This window comes from Pelophylax lessonae (assembly GCF_965119305.1).
Source record: "Pelophylax lessonae genome assembly, chromosome: 1".
Taxonomy (NCBI): Eukaryota; Metazoa; Chordata; class Amphibia; order Anura; family Ranidae; genus Pelophylax; species Pelophylax lessonae.
The window spans coordinates 729,823,697-729,846,834 of NC_138768.1; the positions used below are offsets into that span (position 1 = coordinate 729,823,697).

The window sequence follows — 23,138 nt, forward strand, 5'->3', positions numbered from 1 at the left end:
CATTGTCAGAGATGTTCAAGGTGGTTTTTAGTCATTTCAGGGGTGATAAAAGCGCCCCAAAAATTTCCCTGTTTGCCACCAGTGGAGACAAGCCCTAACACCTCTATTTGGTCTTTTTATACTGGCCATATATGAGACCAGTTCAATGTTGTGGTGTCCACTTGGAGATTTTACTGGTCAACATACCCAACGTTGGACTCCATATAATCTGAATAATCTTTTTTTGTTGACTATTGGTACCAACTGTTTTCCATTTCATTTTTTTTTCCAATTACAAAAGAAGTCTCTCTTTATAATTTTTTAAATGAAATGCTTTTAATTTGTGTTAAAGAGTAAATGTGATATACGTCCACCCTGCTGCATGACAGAACGTTCACCTCTAGCCCTTCCACTGTGGAAATAGCAGAATTATTCATAGCATGCTACATGATCTAGGGGTTCTACCTTGGCTACCTTTACAAGTGCAAAACTCCAGGTCAACTATCCGGTTACAAAGGCTCGTAGAATGAGTGAACAAGTGAAGTACTGAGTAGAAAATCTGGAAGGTAAAAAAAGTGAAATAAATTTTTCTCTTTTTTTCATTGTCACGCAAATGCGAAACTTTGGCGAAAAGTATTTTAAAACACTATAGTTAAAAGTGCACAATACGTGTGTGCAATTATATTATATAAAAGGAAACCACAGGAATAACAATTCTGTTTTTAAATGAGACATCCTTACACAAAGGGTATAGAGCTTCGTTCTTGCAACACTCGTATAAGTGACACAAATGTGGCTAACAGAGGATGGCGGTCACGGTAAGCAGAAGTACAGCTGAGTTTAGCAACAACATGGTCAAATATCACACAGTCAGCGGCAGCTATCCGAGCATCAATGAATCAAGTCTGCCAAAGGCACAAGGCTGGATTCCACAATTTTAGAATTAAAGGTAAAGAAGGAGCATAAATAGACATTACACAGCCCAATAGCAAAAGTTTAGAAGTTCCCTAACAAAAAATAAAAATAAAATTGAATGCATAAACAAAAGACATAGGACAAACAAAAACAAACACAGAGACAAAACAATTGGGACTTTAAGAGCCCATTCACACTAGCGCGACCTCTAAGTCGCCTCGTAAAGGGGCGACTTCTAGCGCGACTTTTAGCGTGACTTCGGCGCGACTTCAGCGCGACTTAGTGCGACTTCAGCGCAACTTGTGAATTTTTTTACGCGTCTTGTATGATAGACGACTTTGAACGACTTTGTATTTGGCCAATCAGAATATGAATAAAGTGTCCCTGTGAAGTTTCATCTCTGTAGCATGTCCAGAACCAGAAAAAAAAAGCATTTTTCTTATAATTATTAATACAGCAGTGTGGGTTCAGTGGGTTCAGTGTGGGTTCTGGACATGCTACAGAGCTGAAACTTCACAGGTACACTTTTTTGACACCCCAGACACTAAATCCAAAAAAGTCATGCCTACCTCCAGAGACACCAAAAAAAATGCCCGATAAATGCCAGCAAGAAAAACGGCCAGGTGGAGTGAAGCCATATTCCTGTTCTTATAAAAATTATAAGAAAAATGCTCTTTTTTTTGGTTCTGGACATGCTACAGAGATGAAACTTCACAGGGACACTTTTTGGACCCCCCAGACACTAAATCCAAAAAAAGTCATGCCTGCCTCCAAAAATGCCCGATAAATGCCTGCAAGAAAAACGGCCAGGTGGAGAGGAGCCATATTCCTGTTCTAATAAAAATTATAAGAAAAAAGCTTTTTTTTCTGGTTCTGGACATGCTACAGAGATGAAACTTCACAGGGACACTTTTTGGACCCCCCAGACACTAAATCCAAAAAATGTCATGCCTGCCTCCAAAAATGCCCGATAAATGCCTGCAAGAAATACGGCCAGGTGGAGAGGAGCCATATTCCTGTTCAAATAAAAATTATAAGAAAAATGCTTTTTTTTTTCTTGCTCAGGACCATTTTTATGGAAAGTCGGATCACAAGTCGCGTCAATTAAGATAAGGAGACGACTCCCATTGAAGTATATGGGACAAGTCGGATCACAGGTCGCCTCAAAGTAGTACAGGGCCCTTTTCTGAAGTCGGAGCGACTTCAGTAGTGCCAATTAAGACGGCACTCATTGATTAACATTGCTTTTGTTATGTCAAGCAACTTGGGGCGACTTGAGGGCACACAAGTCGCGCTAGTGTGAATGGGCTCTAAATGAGGCAATGCCCACCCAAGGCTAACTGCCTCCATCCCTAATCAGGTATATATAGAGGGGAAGGAGAATAAAATGGGTAGTTGGAAAGGTACAATGGGATTGGCATATTGGGTATAATATGCAATAATAAATATATATAAACCATAAAGTAATAATAGTGTTACTTTTAAGGAAGCCGATAACCCAATGTACTTGTAGGATAAAACGAGAAGGGGGGGGGGGGAACTGGACTTTATGTGAGGTGTGTGGAGTCGGTGGGCATGATAGATTAGTATAGTCACCTGACATAAGGTAAAAAATTTATTTTATATCATATGTAAATATCATAAAATAACATGAGCAGAACATGCATGATACATGTAACAATACATATAAAATAAAGAAAACAACAGGAAAGAAAGAAAGAAAGAAAGAAAGAAAGAAAGAAAGAAAGAAAGAAAGAAAGAAAGAAAGAAAGAAAGAAAGAAAGAAAGAAAGAAAGAAAGAAAGAAAGAAAGAAAGAAAAAGAAGGCTATCGCATAGTCCCAATTCCTCAGTAGCAACCCAACAGCCATGAGGGGGGTAAACACAGGGGGAGTCCCTTCAACGTGTATCTTCCTTAAAATGCCACAGTTCCCAGATGAGATTATGAGCCTCCAATTTATAATTTATTATGGATTCTAGCTGTCAATTTCCCATTATTTCTACCATTAGGATCTTTTTATACATAAATGGTTTTACAACATGAGGTTCCCTGCCCTCTCCTAACCTATACATGTATGATGGGGTTCCTATAAATGGGAAATTTTGCACCTAGAGAGTAAAAAGAGGGTGGGTGACCCACTCATAAGAGTATGATATAAATATAAGTTTTTTTTTTTTTTTTGATCTGCGTCCGCCCTTCCAGTGCACTTGATAAGAGCTCAGAATCTGCCTTTTATTAGTAAGGAGTAGATTTTTTTGGACAAAAATACTATTGCTGTATAATATGACACATCAATTATTAATTTCATGCAGACTTGTTAAGTTGGTGAAGTTTATTAACCTCCCTGGCGGTATGATTCTGTCAGGAATTCTGTACCAAAAGCGGTACAATTTTTTTCATGGAAATTTGGCGTTATGTATTATAGGCCTACAATTCTTAGTAATTACTGACTTAAACCTGACCAAAACAAGAGTCTAGTAGACATCCCAGATGTGATAAATTTGAAACACAAACGCATGAATTATAATCGTATCAATAATATAATTTTATTATATAATATATAATATATATAATAAAATTATATTATTGATTAGATTATAATTCATGCGTTATATATTATATATATATATGTGTGTGTGTGTGTGTATATACATATATATATATATATATATATATATATATATATATACACACATATATATATATATATATAAAATATATAATTATAATCAAATCAATAATATAATTTTATATATATATATATACGTGTGTATATAGGTATATGTATATCTATATATATATATATATATATATATATGTGTGTGTGTGTGTGTGTATATATATATATATAATATAAAATGTGTTATGTGTTTGTGTTTTGTGCAACGTTTTTTGAATTTCCCTCCCTAGTTCCGCTCCCATGCAGCATTGCTGCTGCAGGGAACGGAACCAGGAAGTCATCACACCGACAAACGAGAGGCGGGACTCTCGGCTGGCGGTCACAGCAATGAGAGATCATCGCTGGATCACCAGGAGAAGGTAAGAGACACCGCTGCGCTCTCTACACATCTACCCCGAGCGTGACTCGGGGATACCGATCCTGGACTAAAAAATCCACCCCGAGTCACGCTCGGGATTACCGCCAGGGGGGTTAAGACCAGTTATAGGTGGAGGCAGTGACTACTTTTTGCATTATCGTTGATATCTACATTGAGCCAGGTAACGCACTGACACCTTTGCCGCCATTGTGCGATGTGCTGGGTGTTCAGTGTGACCCTGTGCCTTTAAGGAGGGGTGGGCTCCCTCTAGTCACCTGTCCTCCATCTATACCATTAAATGCATGTGCTCTCATTGTAGAGACTCTTTAAATTGTAGAGTTAGGGACTGCAGATATCAGGGTGCCTTGTCGGGGCCTGCAGCTTACGCATGTATTTGCAAATGTGTGCAACCAAACCCCTGTTTTTAACGCATACTGTTAGCCAGGTCAATTCGGTTGGTCGCTGGCTGGTTGGTAAGTTGTGACTGGAAATCTCTTCGTTTTTTTTGATCTGGGTGACCCACTCATAAGAGTATGGCCTTGTTCATACATAGTTCCATGACCTGTGTTCTACCGCACTGGATGAACGTAGGTCACCTCTAAGGCCCCTTTCACACATACGGTCCGTTTGTCCGTTTTTCATCCATCCGTTGACGGATAAAAAATGGACATCAATGCATCTCTATGTAAAAACGGATGACAACAAATGATCATCCGTTAACATCCGTTTTCATGCGCTTCCGTCAATGTCCGTTTTTTGGAACGGATGAATGCCCTATTTTTCATCCATCAAAAAAACAGATTGGACAAAAAACGGATGTAAACTGACAAACGGTCCGTTTTTCATCCGTTTTTGCATTGGTAGTGGATGTAAATAAACGGATGAAAAAACGGATGAAAAAACGGATAAAAAACGGATGAAAAAACGAATGAAAAACGGATACATTTTGACGTGACTGAACTGATGAACTGAACGGACCGTATGTGTGAAAGGCGCCTAAGACACATAGAAAACAATTGTTTCATACTGTAACTCACAACAGAGGTGCGGTGCAGTGAGCTGCGATAAAATGAAATCACGCTGCGTTTTATCATTGTGCACAGGACAGGATCGCATGTCACTATACAGCGACACCGCGCTGCTGTACAGTGACATAACTGAAGTGTCAGTTTTGTGCACTTCAAATAAAGTTGGTACGGTACAAAAAATAAAAAGGGAATACGCCTGTCCAGGGCATTGTGAATGGGCCCTAAGGGGTCTCCCTGTCTGGTGCATAACATGGCACATCCGCACATTTTTACTGCCCCCAATGTACATGTAAATGAGGCCTTAGTCTAGGTTCATACACATGTGGGTCTTGTATGCTGCGTTTATGCAGCACAGTAATTTGAATGAGAAGTCCCTAACCCATAAATGCGCTGTGTTTTCCAATGTGTGGGGGTGTCATTAAGGCTTGGTTCACACTAGTGCAAGAAACTGCAATTTCATCTCATTTCCAATGTGATTATGTAGCGCACTGCAATATGCCTTGGTGCGTTTTTGATGCAAATTTTATACTAATGCGATTTCTGGAGGGGGAGAATAGCTAGGGGGGGAAATGCACTTAGAATTGCAGTTGACTTTAGGGTCTCCGCTTCGCCGTCTATGTCCCCCTTTCGGTGTATTCCACTGAGGGTGCAGGTCAGGCCCTGACTATGTATAATATGCAAAACAAGGACAAAAAGAAAGCCCCATGGTGAGAGGAAACATGTTGGGGGGGGGGGGGTGTTGCCTGGATGGAGTTAGGCTGAGGCTGCTATCACCTATCAAACACTGGGCTTGTATGGTGTGCGGTGGCTAACAAACGCATTGAAGTCTATTGGGCAAAACATTGCAATGCACTGCACCAAAGTAGCAAAGGACCCTTCCCAGAAGTCACATCACAGTAGTGCTGCACTGATAATAACGGGGGCACCACTGAAAACAATGTGATTTCCCTTGTCATCAGATTCTGTGCGACCCAAGTCACATCTGAAATCGCAGTAGTGTGAACCAGACATAGAATTAATGGCACCCACCATGCATCTACTAAAGAGCAGCGCATTTTTCCTTCAGGTCGGGGAATGTGTGCGATTATCATGCGTTCCCTGACCCCCGTGTGTGAACCTGGACTTAGGCTTGGTGCACACCTATGCAGTTTGTTTTTGATCCGTTTCTGTAGTGCTTTTTGTGGTGCGTTTTGCATTTTTGCACACTTGTTTTGCATTTTTGCACACTTGTTGTTAGGCATATTAAAAAATGTGAAATGCTAAATCACAGTAAAATCGTGGCAAAAATTATTTTCTGAAACTTTTCCATTGAAGTTTATTAACCCAAAAACGCACCATTTTGTAAAAAGTCCCTGTTCCTTTCCAAAAACGCAGCAGCTGAAAAAAGTGTGAACGCGTCCCTTAGGAAACCATGCTGAATGGACTGTAGTGCGTTTGTGCAACAGCAATAAAACATGCAAAGATGTGAACTGAGCCTAAAGCCCGGTACACACTATGGGCTCATTCACAGGGGCTGTCCAATCAGGTCCGCCTGTTAGTCTTTGGGCGAACCTGATCGACACTGCATTGTCCTCTATGGAGCGACGGGTGTCCGCGGACACATATCCGCTAACACCCACCGCCATCCGATCCGATCCTGCCTGCTGAAAGCAGATGAATTGTGGTCCTATTTTCCATCCGTCCAGTGGATCAGATCAGAAGGAAACAGACAGGTGGTCCATTTCCATCTGATTTCCCCATAGAGGAGAGCGGGACTGTGTCTGTGTCCGCTCTGCACAGCAGTGACCACCGCAGCGATCCCCCACTGAGCAAGTGGACTGCGTTAGGCAGAGGCATCTCAGTAAAAGGGGTCTAAAAGCTTCCTTCAACCCAGCTGGTTTAATGAATAAAAAAAAAACAAACAGCTCGGAGCTGCTGTACTAACAGTCCGACGTTAGTGCAGTGATCTCCACCCCTGAGATGTTTGGATTCTGACAGGGGGACGCCCCACCAGGACACTCCGATCAGCGCTCTCCACCATTGGCTTTTCCAGCATGCTCAGTTGTCTTCTGTCCGACCAGCTGCCATACACACGGGCCGAATGTCGGATGGTTTTTGTGGAACCGGCCGATGTCTCCCAACATTTGGCCCGTGTGTACTAAGCATTAGACTCCGGTAACACCTATATGTCTGTGATCTATCAGTGATGAGAGCTTCTTTTAGATGACAAGCTTTGCGCAATGCGGTTTGCTGCAATTACAGTGCAATTTAATACAGTGCGATTTATAGCTGCAGAATCGCACCCGCCTTTAGGTGTCATTGAAAATGAATGGCACCTGAACAAGCGTTTGTGATTTCTCAGTTTTGCAGATCGAATTGGGATCGCTAGCAGAATCATGGTGAATCTGCCCACAATCCCAAATCGCTCTAAAAAACTGACAAATTGCACCACGCTTGTCTAGGTGCCATTGATTTTCAATGGCACCTAAAGGCGGGTGCGATTCTGCTGCTATAAATCGCGCTGCAGTTGCGGCAAACCACACTGCGCAAAGCTTTGTAACCCAAAAGAAGCTCCTGCACCTTTTTGAGCGACAATCAGAATCCCACCCACGTTTGAAAATTAATGGCGCCTGAACAAGCGTGGTGCGATTTGTCAGTTTTGCAAAGCGATTTGCGGGTGCGATTCTGCCGCAATAAATTGCGCTGCAATTGCGGCAACCTGCATTTCGCACAGCTTGTTGCCCAAAATAAGCTCCTGCTCCTTTTTCAAGCGACAATTGCGGCAGACTTGCACCCATGTTTAAAAATGCATGGCTTCTGAACAAGTGTCGTGCGATTTGTCAATTTTGCAGAGCGATTTGGGATCCCCAGCAGAATTGCAGCGATCCTGCCTGCGATGGCAAACGCCTAGGTGTGAAGGGAGCCGTACAGCTGGACTGTTTTCATATAAGAGGAAGGAATTTATACAATGTGTCTGTTAGACAAATATTGACAGATGGACAGCGCTGTGTTTGTAGGATGATTGTACACAGACATTGGGACATCTCCACTTTACTTCTTATCACTGCCTATAGCATTGGGATCATTATTATTATTAGTGTTATTTTTATTATTATTATTATGATTGATATTTTTTTTGATTATTATTCTTATTAATAATGTTATTTTTATTATTATTATGATTGTGATTAGTAATATGATTGAGATTATTATTATGATTGAGATTTTTTTATGCTTATTATTATTATGATTGAGATTATTATAATTGTGGTTAGTAATATGATTGAGTTTATAATTATGACTGTGATTAAATATTATGATTGTTATTTTTATTGTGATGATTATTATTGTGATTATAATTATGATTGAGATTTTTTTTATGATTATTATTATGATTGGGATTATTATTATTTTTATGATTGAGATTATTATTATGATTGTTATTTTTTATTATGGTTATTATTATGATTAGTAATATGATTGAGATTATTATTATGATTATTTTTTTAGTGATTATTATTATGATTGTTATTTTTTTAGTGACTATTATTATGATTGAGATTTTTTTATGCTTATTATTATTATAATCGTGAATATTATTATGATTGAGATGATTATTATTATTATGATTGTGGTTAGTAATATGATTGAGTTTATAATTATGACTGTGATTAAATATTATGATTGTTATTTTTATTGTGATGATTATTATTGTGATTATTATTATGATTGAGATTTTTTTATGATTATTATTATGATTGGGGTTGTTATTATTTTTATGATTCAGATTATTATAATAAATGTGATTATTATTATGATTATTGTTATGACTATGATTGTGATGATTATTATGATGATTGTTATTTTTATTGTGGTTATTATTATGATTGTGATTATTATTATGATTATTGTTATTATTATGATTGTGATTATTATTATGATTATTGTTATTATTATGATTGTGATGATTATTATGATTATTATTATGATTGTGGTTATTATTATGATTGTGATGATTATTATGATGAGGTTTTGCATTGGTTTATACATGTTATGACCAGGATGATAGTAGAAGCCATCAGTTGGGTATGGGAGGGTGTCACTATTACACCTGATTTGGAGATTTGGAGCTCTCCATCCCTGTCACTGTGGATGATCTCTCTCCCCCCTCCCCCTCTGACAGCTGGGTGACCCCGGGCTCTCCTGTCATAAATCATGTAGATGGGGGTCACCTGGCATTGTAGGGGGTGAGTGACGTTCTGCGGGCACACTTACCGCTTCCTTGGCAGCACTGACCGGTACCAGGATCCCCATCCGAGGCCAGGCTCCCTGCTGCAATATGTCGCGATAGTGTCGCGCTCCCCTCCCGTCCCGATAGGCGCCATAACACGCCAGAGCCAGGCCAGCCCCGGCCGCCCCGGACACCAGCAGAGAGCCCCGGGGGGAGGCGAGAGCCCGGAGGAGGCTGCGGAGAGCCGACATAACCGGAGAGATGGAGGACCGAGGAGGAGGAGGGGGAGGAGGAGGGAGGAAAGATCGCGAGAGGAAACCAAGAGACCCTGTCACTGCCGGATCATACTGTCCAGACTGTCACTGTGCTACCGACAGACCGACCGACCGACTGTCATCACTGAGCCCGCCCATCCCCCTCCCCTCTCTCAGCACCGGAGCCTCTCTGAGGCTGATAAAGGCAAATAGACGGAGAACTTTCCCAAGTGCAGTAAATGAGGTGAGGCTTCACCCAATCATGTGCAAGGGAAATAATAAAACAACATTTTGCACATGATTGGATGATGGAAGTCAGCAGAGCTTCTCCTTATTTACTAAGATCTGGAAAAGTTCTCAGTCTATTTACCTTTAGTAAATCAGCCCCAATGTCTTCTCCAATCAGCAGCACCGAGTTTAACCACTTCACTACCATTCAGCTGTCACACTTTGGATGACAATTGCACACTCATGAGACACTGTACCCAAACAACAGAGGTTTCTTTTGGTGATATTTATCGCCACTGAGTTTTCTTATTTTTTGCTAAACAAATGAAAAAAGACAGAAATTTGTGAAACAAAGCTCTCCGTTTTTCTTAGTATCTGTTATAAAATGTTCCAAATAAGTCATTTTTCAACTTTACTGATGTGTGCTGATGACATTGCACTGATAGACAGCACTGATGGGTACTGATAGGTTGATGAGCACTAAAAGGCGGCACTGACAAGTGGCACTGATAGGCTGCACTGATAGGCAATGACAGGCATCACTGATAAGCACTGATAGGCATCACTGATGGGCACTGACAGGCAGCACTGATGGGCACTGACAGGCAGCACTGATGGGCACTGACAGGCATCACTGATGGGCACTGACAGGCAGCACTGATGGGCACTGACAGGCAGCACTGATGGGCACTGACAGGCAGCACTGATGGGCAATGACAGGCATCACTGATGGGCACTGACAGGCAGCACTGATGGGCAATGACAGGCATCATTGATGAACACTGACAGGCATTACTGATTAACACTGACAGGCATCACTGATGGGCACTGACAGGCATCATTGATGAACACTGACAGGCATTACTGATGGTCACTGACAGGCATCACTGATGGGGACTGACAGGCATCACTAATGGGGACAGACAGGCATCACTGATGAGCACTGACAAGCATTACCAGTGGCCACTAACAGGTGTCACTGATAAACACTGACAGGCATCACTGATCGGCACTGACAGGCAGCACTGATGGGCAATGACAGGCATCATTGATGGGCACTGACAGGCATCACTGATGGCCACCGACAGGCAGGTAATACTCCCCAAGTGTTGTCAGATGCTTCTTCACAGTGATCCCCCTCCACCAATCTCTCTCACCAGACGATGAAAAAGGATGAGCCTTGTACTGCTGGTAAGCGGTATGGTGGAGATGTGGAAGAAGCCGTAGAATCAACATGGCGGAGTGCATAGCGCATGGGAAGTGACCATAGAACCGTCACAATGTAATACATCTCCACCATACCACTTAACAGCAGTACAGCTGCCGCTCGGCCATTACCCCAGCGAGCAGGAGGGGATATCGCCCCCCCCCCCGCCACCTTCCACGGCACTGCCCGGGTCTCCCGTTCCACCGGGAGACCTGAGCAACCAGCTGGCACATCTGCCGGCTGGTTGGAGTCCCGAACAAACCCGGATTCGTCTTTGATTGGGTCTCCGATGTAGTAACCCAGAATCAACGTCACAACGTCACTTCCGGTTTACACAGCTGCTAACGGCGGCAATTTAAAAAAACTGGCAATATTCAAAAATGCTGATTTCGGCATTTGGAATAATTTGAAGAGCAGTGGAGGGGTCTGGGGTCTTTTAGACCCCAGATCCCTCCATCAAAAGTACCTGTCATGGCCTATTACTGTCACAAGGGACGGTTGATCGGATAATCGGTCGAACCCCAATTTAAAGTCCCACTAATAGAAGAACCCCCATTTTTTCTGTGTCCAAGTTTTAGGGATGTGGAACATAACAGAATTGAATCACCTTTATCTCTACGCTCCATTTTTGATATGGAGAGTAGCATGCAAAAAAAAGAAACCAACGATCATTTGCCCAATAATCCTATTGTGTGTACCAGGCTATAGCAAAGTTTGGGTGTTTGTTATTGCTTACTATACTTATTGCTGCTTGTCTGAGGGCACATTTAGATCTATTTGTTTTAGCATTTGCTGATGCATGTTTTTAATATAATTTTCAATTTAGATATTAAAGTGGATAAGTTCACAACTATTGACCAAATAATGTTAATACCTGTTGCCAACACATCAAAAGGCATGTTATATGTGTTTTGATGTGCTGCTATTGACTTCTATAGGCCTCCCAATACACTAAAAACATCAAACATGTCCTATTGTTTAAAACACACTGCAGCACGGAGATGGGAGCAGGCAATGTCTACTCTGGGAAACCACCATCTATTATAGGTAACCACTATCTATTATAAGAAATCGCCATCTACTATGGGGAATCAATGTCTACTCTGGGGAACCAACATCTACTATAGGGACCTATTATCTACTATAGGTAACCACTATCTATTATAAGAAATCACCATCTACTATGGGGGACGACCATCTACTATGGGGAATCAATGTCTACTCTGGGGAACCAACATCTACTATAGGGACCCATTATCTACTATAGGTAACCACCATCTACTCTGGGGAACCATTGTCTATTCTGGGGAATCAACATCTACTATGGGGAACCACTATCTATAATAGGAAATCACCATCTACTATGGGGAACCACTATCTATTATAGGAAATTATTATCTACTAAGAGGAAACATTATATACTACGGGGAACCACCATCTACTATGGGGATCCATAGTCTACTCTGGGGAACCACCATCTTCTATGAGGAACAACTATCTACTATAGGGGACCACCATCTACTATAGGGACCCATTATCTACTACAGGGGACCACCATCTACTATAGAGACCCACTATCTACTCTGGGGAACCACTATCTGCTATGGGGAACCACCATCTACTCTGGGGAACCATTGTCTACTCTGGAGAATCACCATCTACTATGGGGAACAACTGTCTTCTATGGGGAACCCCCATCAACTATATAGGGACCTAATATGTATTATGGGGAACCTCTATCTAATATGGGGAACCAATATCTTCTATGGGAACCCACTGTCTATTATGGGGACCACCATCTATTATAGGACCCATTATCTACTATAGGTAACCACCATCTACTCTGGGGAACCATTGTCTACTCTGGGGAATCACCATCTACTATGGGGAACCGCTATCTATTATAGGAAATCACCATATACTATGGGGAACCACTGTCTATTATAGGAAATCACCATCTACTATGAGGAAACATTATATACTACGGGAACCACCATCTACTATGGGGAACCAATGTCTACTCTGGGGAACCACCATCTTTTATGAGGAACCACTATCTACTATAGGGGACCACCATCTACTATAGGGGCCCATTATCTACTATGGTGAACCACTATCTGCTATGGGGAACCACCATCTACTTTGGGGAACCATTTTCTACTCTATAGAATCGCCATCTACTGTGGGAAACAGCTGTCTTCTTCCCCATCTACTATATAGGGACCTAATATGTATTATGGGGAACCGCTATCTAATATGGGGAACCACTATATACTATCTGGACCCATTGTCTATTATGGGGACCCACCATCTACTATATGGTACCACTATTTAGTATGGGGAACCACCATCTACTATAGGGACCTATTATATATTATGGGAATCACTATCTACTATGGGGAACCATCATCTACTATGGGGACCCATCATCTATTATGGGGACTCGTCATCTACTATGGGGACCCACTATCTGTTATGGGGACCCGCTATCTACTATGGGGAACCACAATCTAATACTGTATGAGGACCCACAGCAAAAAAAGACATCAGTCCATCCAGTTCAACCTATGATGTGTGTGTGTGTTAGCAAACACACACACACACATCATAGGTTGAACTGGATGGACTGATGTCTTTTTTCAACCTCACTAACTATGTAACTATGTGACCCACTATTTACTATGGAGAACCACAACAGATGCAATCTAGCATGTTAGAATGTATATGTTAAAATGCAACAGTGTACACTGGCCTTTAGAAATAACACAAGCAGCAATATGCAGAGTTCATTCCTCAATTGCAAACATCTTTCATTGTTCCAGCAGTTGTGACCTGTGAGGAAGTGAAATAAGCTCGTCCGTGGATAATTACAAATTGTCATCGCACTTAGCACTGTCCTATTAAATAAAACTATGATTGTTCACAAATAACTGAATGCTCACAGCTACAAGCTTCACACATGGGTGCTTCTTCACAGATTGGGTCATATCAGGTCACACTCTACTCACAGCTTTCCTAAACTGGACGTTCACACCCTATTCTCAAAAAGTGAACGTTCATTGTTCACACCTACAATATTTTACTGAAAACATGAGTATCTATCACACCTACCTTTTATTACTACACACTGTCAACACCTAGACAACAACCGACACCTAGCTGACACTTTTGAATATTTGCATTATTTATTATTATATAGGTCCAATAAATTCTACAACTCAAAGCTTTCATACAGACACATTATCCCAGCTACTGAGGAGCATACAGACCGTACACTGAGGCCAGAATAATGCAATGTAGTACAGGTGCATCTCATAAAATTAGAATATTATCAAAAAGTTAATTTATTTCAGTAATTACATTCAAAAAGTGAAACTCATACATTTTATATAGATTTATTACACTCAGAGTGTTATAGTTCAAGCATGTCTTTCTTTTATTTTGATGATTATGGCTTACAGCTAGTGAAAACCTACAATTCAGTATCTCAGAAAATTAGATTACATGAGACCAATAAAAAAAAAGGATTTTCTAATAGAGAAATGTTGGCTTACTAAAATGTATGTCCATGTACAGTATAGTATGCACTCAATACTTGGCCGGGGCTCCTTTTGAATAAATGACTGCATCAATGCGGCGTGGCATGGAGGTGATCAGCCTGTGGCACTGCTGAGGTGTTATGGAAGCCCAGGTTGCTTTTAACCTTCCTAGCGGTATTCCCGAGCGTGGCTCGGAGTTACATTTCAGAGCCAAAAGCGGTAACCCCGAGCCACACTCGGGGTACCGCCAGAAGCTTTGCTGGATCCTGTAAAAGAGGTTTCTTACCTTGTCACTGGGATCCAGCGATGTGTCCGGCGGTGTCTAGCGGCGGTTCTTCCTCCCGATCGTCTCCGTGCCCCAGCTTCCGTCTCCTGCAACGTGACGTTCGCAGGGGGGTGGAACCGGCGGCAAATTCAAATGTAAAAACACACCAAACACACTGATACTATTCAAAATAAAAAAAAATCACATTAGTTTGCCCCCCAGTGCTCTTTCCTGCAGTTTTACTTTACTTTTTATGTAAATATATATTTATATATATATATACATATATATATATATATATATATATATATACAGTATATATATATATATATATATATATATATAAATATACATATATATATATATATATATATATATATATATATATATATATATACGTAATTCTTGTGAATGAGCAGCCCAAACCAACTGTATACATTATATATATATATATATATATATATATATATATATATACATACATATATACAGTGGGTACGAAAATTTTATTCAGACCCCCTTAAATTTTTCACTCTTTGTTAAATTGCAGCCATTTGCTAAAATCATTTAAGTTCATTCTTCTTCCTCATGAATGTACACATAGCACCCCATACTGACAGAAAAACACAGAATTGTTGACATTGTTGCAGATTTATTAAAAAAGAAAAACTGAAATATCACATGGTCCTAAGTATTCATACCCTTTGCTCAGTATTTAGTAGAAGCCCCCTTTTGATCTAATACAGCCAGGAGTCTTTTTGGGAAAGATGCAACAAGTCTTTCACACCTGGATTTGGGGATCCTCTGCCATTCCTCCTTGCAGATCCTCTCCAGTTCTGTCAGGTTGGATGGTAAACGTTGGTGGACAGCCATTTTTAGGTCTCTCCAGAGATGCTCAATTGGGTTTAAGTCAGGGCTCTGGCTGGGCCATTCAAGAACAGTCACGGAGTTGTTGTGAAGCCACTCCTTCGTTATTTTAGCTGTGTGCTTAGGGTCATTGTCTTGTTGGAAGGTAAACCTTCGGCCCAGTCTGAGGTCCAGAGCACTCTGGAGAAGGTTTTTGTCCAGGATATCCCTGTACTTGGCCGCATTCATCTTTCCCTCGATTGCAACCAGTCGTCCTGTCCCTGCAGCTGAAAAACACCCCCACAGCATGATGCTGCCACCACCATGCTTCACTGTTGGGACTGTATTGGACAGGTGATGAGCAGTGCCTGGTTTTCTCCACACATACCGCTTAGAATTAAGGCCAAAAAGTTCTATTTTGGTCTCATCAGACCAGAGAATCTTATTTCTCACCATCTTGGAGTCCTTCAGGTGTTTTTTAGCAAACTCCTTGCGGGCTTTCATGTGTCTTACACTGAGGAGAGGCTTCCATCGGGCCACTCTGCCATAAAGCCCCGATTGGTGGAGGGCTGCAGTGATGGTTGACTTTCTACAACTTTCTCCCATCTCCTGACTGCATCTCTGGAGCTCAGCCACAGTGATCTTTGGGTTCTTCTTTACCTCTCTCACCAAGGCTCTTCTCCCCCGATAGCTCAGTTTGGCCGGACGGCCAGCTCTAGGAAGGGTTCTGGTCATCCCAAACGTCTTCCATTTGAGGATTATGGAGGCCACCGTGCTCTTAGGAACCTTAAGTGCAGCAGAAATCTTTTTGTAACCTTGGCCAGATCTGTGCCTTGCCACAATTCTGTCTCTGAGCTCTTCAGGCAGTTCCTTTGACCTCATGATTCTCATTTGCTCTGACATGCATTGTGATCTGGAAGGTCTTATATAGACAGGTGTGTGGCTTTCCTAATCAAGTCCAATCAGTATAATCAAACACAGCTGGACTCAAATGAAGGTGTAGAACCATCTCAAGGATGATCAGAAGAAATGGAAAGCACCTGAGTTAAATATATGAGTGTCACAGCAAAGGGTCTGAATACTTAGGGCCATGTGATATTTCAGTTTTTCTTTTTTAATAAATCTGCAACAATGTCAACAATTCTGTGTTTTTCTGTCAGTATGGGGTGCTATGTGTACATTCATGAGGAAGAAGAATGAACTTAAATGATTTTAGCAAATGGCTGCAATATAACAAAGAGTGAATACTTTTCGTACCCACTGTATATATATAATATATATAATAAATGTATACAGTTGGTTTGGGCTGCTCATTCACAAGAATTACATGCAAAATAATGGTACCGCTTTCAGCACCTAAAATCCAAAAGAATCATACCGCCAGGGAGGTTAAGCGGCCTTCAGCTCGTCTGCATTGTTGGGTCTGGTGTCTCTCATCTTCCTCTTGACAATACCCCACAGATTCTCTATGGGGTTTAGGTCAGGCAAGTTTGCTGGTCAATCAAGCACAATGATACCATGATCATTAAACCAGGTATTGGTACTTTTGGCAGTGTGGACAGGTGCCAAGTTCTGCTGGAAATGAAATCAGCATCTCCATAAAGCTGGTCAGCAGAGGGAAGCACAACGTGCTCTAGAATTTCCAGGTAGAGAGCTGCGTTGACTTTGGACTTGATAAAACACAGTGGACCAACACCAGTAGATGACATGGCTCCCCAAATCATCACTGACTATGGAAACTTCACACTGAACCTCAAGCAACTTGGATTCTGTGCCTCTCTCCGCTCTTCCTCCAGACTCTGGGACCTTGATTTCCAAATAGAATGCACATTTTCCCACAGTCAGTGATGATTTGGTGAGCCCACCTGCCCACACTGTCAAAAGTACCAATACCTGGTTTATTGATCATGGTATCACTGTGTTTGATTGGCCAGCAAACTCGCCTGACCTAAACCCCATAGAGAATCTGTGGGGTATTGTCAAGAGGAAGATGAGAGACAGCAGACTCAACAATGCAGACAAGCTGAATGCCGCTATCAAAGCAAACTGGGCTTCCATAATTCCTCAGCAATGCTACAGGCTGATCGCCTCCATGCCACGGCACAGTGATGCAGTAATTCATGCAAAAGGAGCCCTGACCAAGTATTGAGTGCATACTATACTGTACATGGACATACTTTTCAGTATGCCAAAATTTCTGTATTAAAAATCCTTTTTTTTTTATTGGTCTTATGTAATTTTCTAATTCTCTGAGATACTGAATTTTGGGGTTTCACTAGCTGTAAGCCATAATCATCAAAACTAAAATAAAGAAATGCTTGAAATAAATAACTCTGTGTGTAACATATCTATATAAAATATATGTTTGACATTTGAAATTAAATTACTAAATTAAATTAGCTTTTTGATGATTTTCTAATTTTTTTTAGATGCACCTGTATATTTTGCAGGGAAGGCAGCAAAAGCTGATAGAGGACGCAGAGCTCTCAGATGGAGCTGAAGCTGTCCTGATGTTTGCACTAAAGGTAACAAGACATAATCCAGCCATACAGCAGACTGCACTTTAGTTGAGCTATACAGCAATGTTTTTGTTACTGATTTGCAGTGTATATGTTATCACTGCAAAATATTATAGGATATACAGTACTATATGGCAGTGACATTTAATGCTGTTTTAACCACTTCTGGACCGGAAGGTTTTACCCCCTTAATGACCAGGACATTTTTTGCGATACAGCACTGCGTTATTTTACCTGACATTTGCACGGTCGTGCGATTCTGTACCCAAATACAATTTATGTCCTTTTTTCCCACAAATAGAGCTTTTTTTTTGGTGCTATTTGAACACCTCTGTGGTTTTTATTTTTTGCGCTATAAACAAAAAATAACATCCATTCTGGAAAAAAAAACAATATTTTTTACTTTCTGTTATAAAACATTCCCAATTAAAAAAAATGAAAAAAACAATTTTTTTCTTAAATTTAGGCCAATATGTATTCTGCCACATATTTTTGGTAAAATAAAATCCTAATAAGTGTATATTGATTGGTTTACTCAAAAATTATTGCGTCTACAAACTAGGGGATAGATTTATGTCATTTATATTTTTACATTTTTTTTTTTTTTTACTAGTAATGGCGGTGGTCAGCGATTTTGAGCGGGACTGCGACATTGCAGCGGACAGATCGTGACACTTTTGAGGGGACCAGTGACATTACTACAGTAATCAGTGCTAAAAATATGCAGTGTTACTGTACTAATGACACTGGCAGGGAAGGGGTGCTCCCACTATCTGTTACACAAAGCGACATACAGGTACATCGTTCTTCGTAACAGAGCCGACCTGCCGCAGTAAAACTACTGTGGCTGGTCGCAAGTGGTTAATCATATTCTCTCCAGGTTAATGTCATATTGTGCTTGTCCCACATAATAACACATTATGGCAGACTTAGCTGTCATAATGTGCCCTCCAGAGCTGCATTGTCACTGACCCTATAGAACCCAGATGCTTCCATTTTTGTCCGGTCGTCATTTCATCTCTCCGCTTGAATTGCCAGGTCGTGATGATGTCATGGGAGTGACATCACAATGGCACAGATTGGGTGCCATTATTGTATGCTGAGCTGTGCATGACTGTACACTACAGCTGATGGGCAGGGAGAAACATGTATGGCAAAAGAGACCGATAGTGTCTCTTCTGTCATAAAAACCCTGCTTACTACTGCTTTAAAATTCTTTAAATACAATCTTTTATAATTATATTGAATTGATAGTTTGCATTTGGGCAGACACCGTATGACACCCCCACAACATAAAAGAAATTATTGCATAGCGATCCCTAGTCATATAATGAGTTTTTCTAGATTACACAGGCCCTAAAGACATGGGCGTCCACAGAACTTTTTTCAGGGGGGGGCAACATTTTAAGGTCACCCATGCTCCGCCCCTTTTTCAACAATGCCATGAAGGGGAGGGGCTTATTCCGTATACTTATTTTGAGTATTCATTTTTAAAGAGCAAACAGGAGCATATATTTTTAAAGCATTTGTTAACCTAAAAAAAAAAATGATTCTGTTCCTTTAAAGCATGTTATACAGCACAGTGCTTGTGCTGTGTAATTTGGTCCCTTCTATCACCTAAAATACCTGGCTGATCCTGCCTGGCTATGTCCTCCTCTCTGTAAACTGACCACGGTATACCATGGCGACTAAGCCCTGACACTATGATCAGTTTACGTGTCTCCGTCATCCATAGCTCCTCTGTCCTCTCTGCTGCAGGCAGCTGTCAGATGGGGAGAGGAAAGAGACAACGGGTCACGTGAGCGGCCTCAGCCCTGGTAAAGAATGGCTTATTTTTTTAAAACAGACACTGGGGCAAACAGGATTATTAAAAAGACCAGACAGGATGGTATAAAGTGGCTTAACAATCACTTGAAAGGGGGAAGTTGAGATTCCAGGGGGGGGCATTTGCCCACTCTTGCCCCTACCTGCGGACGCCCATGCCTAAAGATGACCTTAGAAGCAGTAATGCTGAACCAGGAGGTATCAGAGTGACAGCTCCAACTGACAGAGATATGATTCAAACTGGCCAAAGATGGGTACAATTTCGAATTAAAATTCTTGGGAAAAGAAGGTTTTAAGTTTGTTTTTATAATATTTATTGGGTCAAATCTACAAAACAAATTCATTCCGAAATCAATTGTTAAAAGCAAACTAAATCTTTCGAATGACTAACGAATGCTCTGAGAATTTGCGTTTTTAGGTTTTCCTACGACTTTTATTTTATTTATTTCAGGTTCTTATATAGTCAATTTACACAGCGCTTTACATATACATTGCACATTTACATCAGTCCCTGCCCTCAAGGAACTTACAACCTAAGGTCCCCAACTCACATTCATACATACATAGTAGGGCCAATTAACCTACCAGCATGTCTTTGGAGTGTGGGAGGAAACCCACGCAGGCACAGGGAGAACATGCAAACTCCAGGCAGGTAGCATCATGGTTGGGATTTGAACCAGCGACCCTCTTGCTGCTAGGGGAAAGTGCTAACCACTACACCACTACACCACACCTAGAAATGTTTGTTTGAAATTCTGTACATCTATGGCCAGCTTAACACAGTGATTGCTAACCATAATTAGAAATCCTTTGGCAAAAAAAAAAATAAAAAAATACAGTATATGCTCATACTTTGCATTTACATCTGCCTGGAGTTCTGCTTTGTAAAAATGTTTACATCATATAGTTCCCAACTATCCTCCTTTAAGTCCGGGTTCACACTTCTGCGATGCGGGAATGCTGCGAATATACAGCGTGTTCCCGCATCGCATCCGCACCCCTGGCAGTTCACACTGCCATATGCGATACGCAGGGGGTGTCAATTAAAAGTTAACGACACCCCCAGTTGAGATCGCATATCGCAGTGCGATCTGCAGGTTCGCACAGAATCGGATCGCACTAGTGTGAACCACCATGCGATCCGATTCTGCTGCGGATAAAAAAAAGGGTCCTGTGCGTGTTTAGTGCAGATGCGGTGCGAATTCAGCCGTACAAACTGTATGGCTGAAATTTGCACCGCACATGAGATCGCATTTAATTTAGGAGCAGTGCGCTCCGAATTACATGCAATCTCTGTGATCGCAGGAATGTGAACCGGACCTTACAGGGACTGTCCATCTTTTCAAATCCATTTTCTCTGTGCCTCTTTCATCCGTCGTTGTACAGGCCACAAATACAAATGTACTATTTAACTTTCAAAAGTGTTATACCATATTAAACCTTTCATCTAACCTCTAAATAATTGCACTTGTTATTATGAAAAGCAAGTATAAAAGTAGTGGGGAAAAGGTTGTTTAAAAGTTCCAATCATCACCCTAAGGCCCCTTTTACACAGGCACCTTTTGTTTTGATCAGCAGTGGATCTATCCCTTGTTCCCCTGCTGATCTGAGCAGAGTGGGTGGATGACAGGTCCGTGTCCACTCAGAGCAGACACAGACAGAACCCTCTCTGCTCTATGGATGGCCTGGGTGTAAGCGGACTCCGCTGTCCATGTACACCCGAAGGAGGACGTATCCCCTTCCATTTGTTTTTAGCGGACCGGATCGGAGGTAGGCAGATGTAAACAGGACACAAGTGCGTTCACAGCCACCGATACACAGAGATGTATAGTAACTAAGTAGAACTACTTCACTACTGTACTTAAGTACCGAAAGGCGGTATCTGTACTTTCCTAGAGTAGATTTTTTTTCTCCTACTTCCACTTTTACTTCACTACATTTTTTCAATGATTTCAATACTTCTACTCCAATATTTTTTTTTTGTGCTGCATAGTTACTCGTTACACTTATAAAAATTACCACTGCCAGAACAGTAGATGGCAAGTTTCATGAAGCTCAAAACGTGTGTATTATCAGCGCATACGAAAATAAAAGCTACTATATGTATAAATAAAAGCTGCATTTGAAATAATAAAAAACAATATGATGTTCAAACTTTTGACTTCTTTCTTTAATAACTACATAACACAGTACTTGTAATTTTACTTTCAATACTTGAGTAGCAATTTTTTTTTTTCAAAACTACTGGTACTTTTACTTTCAGTACTTGAGTAGCAACATTTTAAAAAAAAACTACTTGCAAAACTTAAGTACAAAAAATGTTGAATACTTTAGTACTTCTACTCAAGTCACTTTTTGATCGAGCACTTCCACTTCTACTCAAGTCACTTTTTGATCGAGCACTTCCACTTCTACTCAAGTCACTTTTTGATCGAGCACTTGTACTTTTACTCAAGTATGGGTTTCGAGTACTTTATACAACTCTGCCGATACATAGGGATGAATGGACGTTCCGATCAGGTCTACCTGAAAAACTGACCAGCAGGCCTGATAGGTATGGTCTTGTGAAAGGGGCCTTAGTCATACTGCACAATTTTTTATAGATGACAGCGATTTTCGTCACTGTCTGAGATTTGAGCAATCTAGAAAGTACCACCCTCTCTGACCAATGCCAGACTTTCAAGTTTGCCAGTCCAGGCCCGAGGTTGTTGTACAATTCAAAATGAGGTAGTATAGACCAGCAGGGAATGAAGAAGGAAAACGTGTATGGTCAAGCCTACCTCTAACGTCTGTCACATGTAACAACTGACATCTATTTTTTTGTTAAATAACTCATAGCAGTAAACGTGAAATAACATTTAGTTCCTTGATGAAAATATGTGCTATAAAGGTAATCTCATGACATTTCTTCCCAGTGATCACATGCTTTTGTAATTCAATATAGTATAATTGGTTAACATTCTTCAGCTTTAGAATTATCTTTTTGGTGGTATTTAACTCAAACCTCATAAACATGTCAGCAGTTCATTTTGATGGTATTGCACCTGCATTGGCTCAGTATAAATTACCACTCAACACAGTTAGTGTCAAACTCCAGTTTTTAGGACCTCACAGGCTTTTCTTTTCCATATGTCTTTAGTAGAGTATAATGGAATCCTCGTGTCTTCTCACTCGTACGTGGCATGTATATACTGTATTGTATGATTTACCATTGCTGCATTGGCTCAGTGGCTAGCAATACTGACTTAACTTTGTCTTTTATGAAGGTTTATATTCCCCTGTGCTTA

General features: G+C 40.9%; 1 protein-coding gene across 6 annotated transcripts in view; it reads right to left on the reverse strand.

The window, feature by feature from the left end:
- Window positions 1-9,475, reverse strand: part of MICU3 (mitochondrial calcium uptake family member 3) — a 262,043-nt gene extending 252,568 nt beyond the window's left edge. For 4 of the 6 annotated variants that reach the window (XM_082243041.1, XM_082243037.1, XM_082243040.1 and 1 more), the window contains exon 1: window positions 9,214-9,474. In XM_082243041.1, coding sequence (XP_082099167.1) covers window positions 9,214-9,420 — 207 coding nt within the window. In that variant the 5' untranslated portion in view covers window positions 9,421-9,474. Of the gene's footprint in view, window positions 1-9,213 lie in introns of all 6 variants that reach the window. The other 2 variants (XM_082243038.1, XM_082243042.1) reach the window with 2 other exon arrangements.
- Window positions 9,476-23,138: the final 13,663 nt, after the last annotated feature.